Source organism: Wasmannia auropunctata, unplaced genomic scaffold (assembly GCF_000956235.1).
Source record: "Wasmannia auropunctata unplaced genomic scaffold, wasmannia.A_1.0 LD334578.1, whole genome shotgun sequence".
NCBI lineage: Eukaryota > Metazoa > Arthropoda > Insecta > Hymenoptera > Formicidae > Wasmannia > Wasmannia auropunctata.
This window is the reverse complement of record NW_012028312.1, coordinates 18,928-22,287: the sequence shown is the minus strand read 5'-3', so window position 1 is coordinate 22,287 and position 3,360 is coordinate 18,928. Positions and strand designations below refer to the sequence as shown.

The 3,360-nt window shown below is 26.7% G+C and overlaps 1 protein-coding gene across 3 annotated transcripts in view; it reads right to left on the bottom strand.

Annotated features, from left to right (window-relative positions):
* Positions 1 to 569: 569 nt before the first annotated feature.
* LOC105458255 overlaps positions 570 to 3,360 on the bottom strand; it is a 4,527-nt gene continuing 1,736 nt past the window's right edge. The window contains exons 2-5 of one of the 3 annotated variants that reach the window (XM_011703430.1): positions 3,075 to 3,161; positions 2,538 to 2,795; positions 1,960 to 2,115; positions 570 to 823 (exon numbers count right to left, since the gene is read on the bottom strand). In XM_011703430.1, coding sequence (XP_011701732.1) covers positions 675 to 823; positions 1,960 to 2,115; positions 2,538 to 2,795; positions 3,075 to 3,161 — 650 coding nt within the window. In that variant the 3' untranslated portion in view covers positions 570 to 674. Of the gene's footprint in view, positions 824 to 1,959; positions 2,116 to 2,537; positions 2,805 to 3,074; positions 3,162 to 3,360 lie in introns of all 3 variants that reach the window. The other 2 variants (XM_011703429.1, XM_011703428.1) reach the window with 2 other exon arrangements.

Below are 3,360 nucleotides of genomic sequence, written 5' to 3'. Positions count from 1 at the left end.
GACGAGCCGTCGTGATGTTCGGACGTGCTGTTCTCTGCTACCGATATTTCTGCTGTATTCGTTGTTTGCTTACATTAAAGAAAGTTTATTTACAAATAAGCGTTCCATTCATTTATTCCGCGTCTTTGCGAATGCGCGTGCGCGAACGAGAGTGCGCGAACGTAAGAGTGCCCGGGCGTAACAATATATATCGGTTTCTGAGCGTAAATTGCTTAAACAAGCAAAATTTTATTCGATTTCCGTATTGTTAACAAATTAATTTAAAAAAATATAATGCTATTATATAAATATGACTATTATTGTAGCATTAGATGTAATTCTTCTCATTCTTTGCAAAAATTGAATTATTTCATCATTATTAATTTTTATTTTCGAAAAGAATTTATTTCGCAAAATAAAGAAAAAAATAGGCAAAATAAACGTATGTAATTAAAACTCACAAAAAAATCGAAACATTGTAAAAAAAGATCTAGGAAATTAAATGCAACACTTTAATCAACGAAACATATCTTTCTCTTTACTTCTCTCTTCTCATCACTTTGTAAAGGCTGAAAAAGAACTTAAAGAAAAAGAATAAGAGATATTAAATCCACTTTTTTAATTACATAATATAATTTTTCTGTTCTCTGCATTCATTGTTATTTCTTAACATGTAATAAATATGTAAATAAATTTTATGGAAATAATTTAGAGAAAGGAATTTTTGAGAACAATCTGTTGCAAAGAGCAGACAACCATGGATCCATTGTCTCGAATGTTAATGGCAATATCGCTCGATATAACGGTGGCCAAAATTCATTTACAAAAGTTACGGCAACATTATCTAAAAATAAAAATTTGCATAAATTACGAATAATTCCTTTTTTATAAATATTCCAAACAAACTTCTATCAAAATGACAAGGTTTAACAATCAAATGGTAAATTTGGAGGATGGCAAAAATGGTCCTTTACGTTGCAGGTCGAAATCGATATCAATCAATAAAATTTGATAAGTAAATCAAAGTTGTCAATGGGCATAATATATTATCAGATGCGTCAAGAGTTACAGGTCTATAGATCATGAAAGGTCAAAATATAGAATAATGATAGAAATGTTGTAATAGAAATAGGAGATATAAATACGTACTGTCGTATTCTAACATCTAATAATGAAAGTAGAAAATCTATATATAAAAAGTAAAAATGAAAACAAAAATTATAAATAAATAAAATATAAATCAAACCTAATCTTTATCGTAACTTTTAAATTTGCAACCACGCAAAGGTTGCACAGCGTTTTTGCGGGCATTTGAATCTCGAGTTACCTTATAATGTCTGCTATAACCGAAAAACCAGACAATTGTCATATATATATAATGTGTACACAATAACCTTATACAATTTTCTTGTCATTTCTACATTAGCAATAATATCCGACTATTGCCTCGACATCGGCTTTTTTATCTACTAAAGTATAAATAAAATATTTAGTCTTTAAAATAAAATATTCAGTTTTTTTATTTTTTATATATTTTTAAGTTCTTAATACCAGCTATTCTGTATTCAAAAATAGGATGTTTCATAAAAAAAATTGATTTGACCTTGATCTAATTTTGGCGACGCCAAGGTCAAAATGATACAATCAATAAATAGAGCTTTTTAAATCTTACAACTTTTGTCTGAAATATTTTTCTCAAAAGTGCTTTGTTTTCGAGATATTCGATCATTTCCGGACCTGAAAACCTTCTATAACTGTATAATTCTTAACAAACGCATCTAACATTGTGTTGTGTCCATTGATAACATTGATCTACTTATTAAGATCAATTGATATCGATTTCAGCCTGCAATGCGAATGGCCGCATCTCGTTATGTTTTTAACATTCTCCTTATTTATCGTTTTCTCAGATAATTTAATATCTATTAGATAAAGAAGTAAAGAACAATAGACTTTTATCTGAATTAGTTTAATACTTACTAAGCTCTTTGTTGCCATGGAAAAATTCAAAATACACTTCAAATTTTTTAACTGATGGAACCATACGGACATGTTCCACAATCATTGTGTCATTTACTATATGCCCAGTTAGACTCCATGTTGTTACGACTTCATCAGCAGTTATATTAAAGGGACCTATTACATAAATTATGATGAAATTATATAAACATATTTAATATTATTTTTGAACAAAATAACATAGTCTTTAAAACAATTTTTATTATTTTTAAAATAATCAAATAATAAAACAATATAATATTTGACAGTACTTAAATTGTATAGAGACATATTTTAAATTATACAGAGATAGTTATTTAAATGTATAATATACAAATATTTTTTTATTTATGTTTATATGTTTATTCCATTTAATTTTCAAAAAGCAGATTACAGTAATCTTTAAAGAAAGAATTACTTTAATCTGCTTTTTGAAAATTAAATGCAACATAATCGACATATCGAATATGATTGATTTTGAACGTAAATAAGAATGCATTTAACAAAATAAATGTATCTTTGCTCAAGCACAAGCTATATATAGAACTTATTTATTATACCTTCATCATCAATCCTGAGTATACCTAAAGTACCATTCACTTTTATGGTACCTTTTACAAATATTCTCGGGATTACTACGTCGACTTCTAAACGGAAAACGTCGTCAAGAAAATGCGCTCTGACATCATTAAAATGAGTCTTTTTGAAACCATTAACAGTAACATTTTTTACAGTAACTTCTGCATAAATGATGTCTGTATTAAATACAGCTCTCTCGTATTCGTAAAGCATTGGATCCAAAGGTGGAAAGTCAAATTCTGGAAGTCCTATCAACATTAATAAGCCAATATTCACATTTTAAAGCGTAACTTGATTAAAATTTTACTTGTTTTTCTTTACTTGCTTTTAAATAAAATCCAAACAATTTATAAATATATGGAAGTTTATATATTTATTGTAACATTTGTAATTATTAACAGTACTGTAATATGTGAGTGTAAAATAACGCACATATTAATTTAAACAATATACGTAATATAAATTAATATAAATATTACGATTAACAAAAACTTATAAATTTTTGAAGAAAACGGTACCTTTTTCAACGAGTTGTGGCCATACATCTTCTAAAGCGTGTTTTAAACAGGCAAAATAATTAACTGAACCTCGCTTGCAAGTCACTACTGATTACAAATAACAATAAAATCAAATTAATTAATAATGAAATTATAAAATTGCATAAATATTGTTTTATCATATAATTAAAAAAATAAATCAAAATAAAATTTAAAATCTATGTTTGTATAAGTTATTATTAAATACCAATATCATTGTATCTATTATGTTTATATTGCAAAGATTGTGTTATAACTTATAAGATTG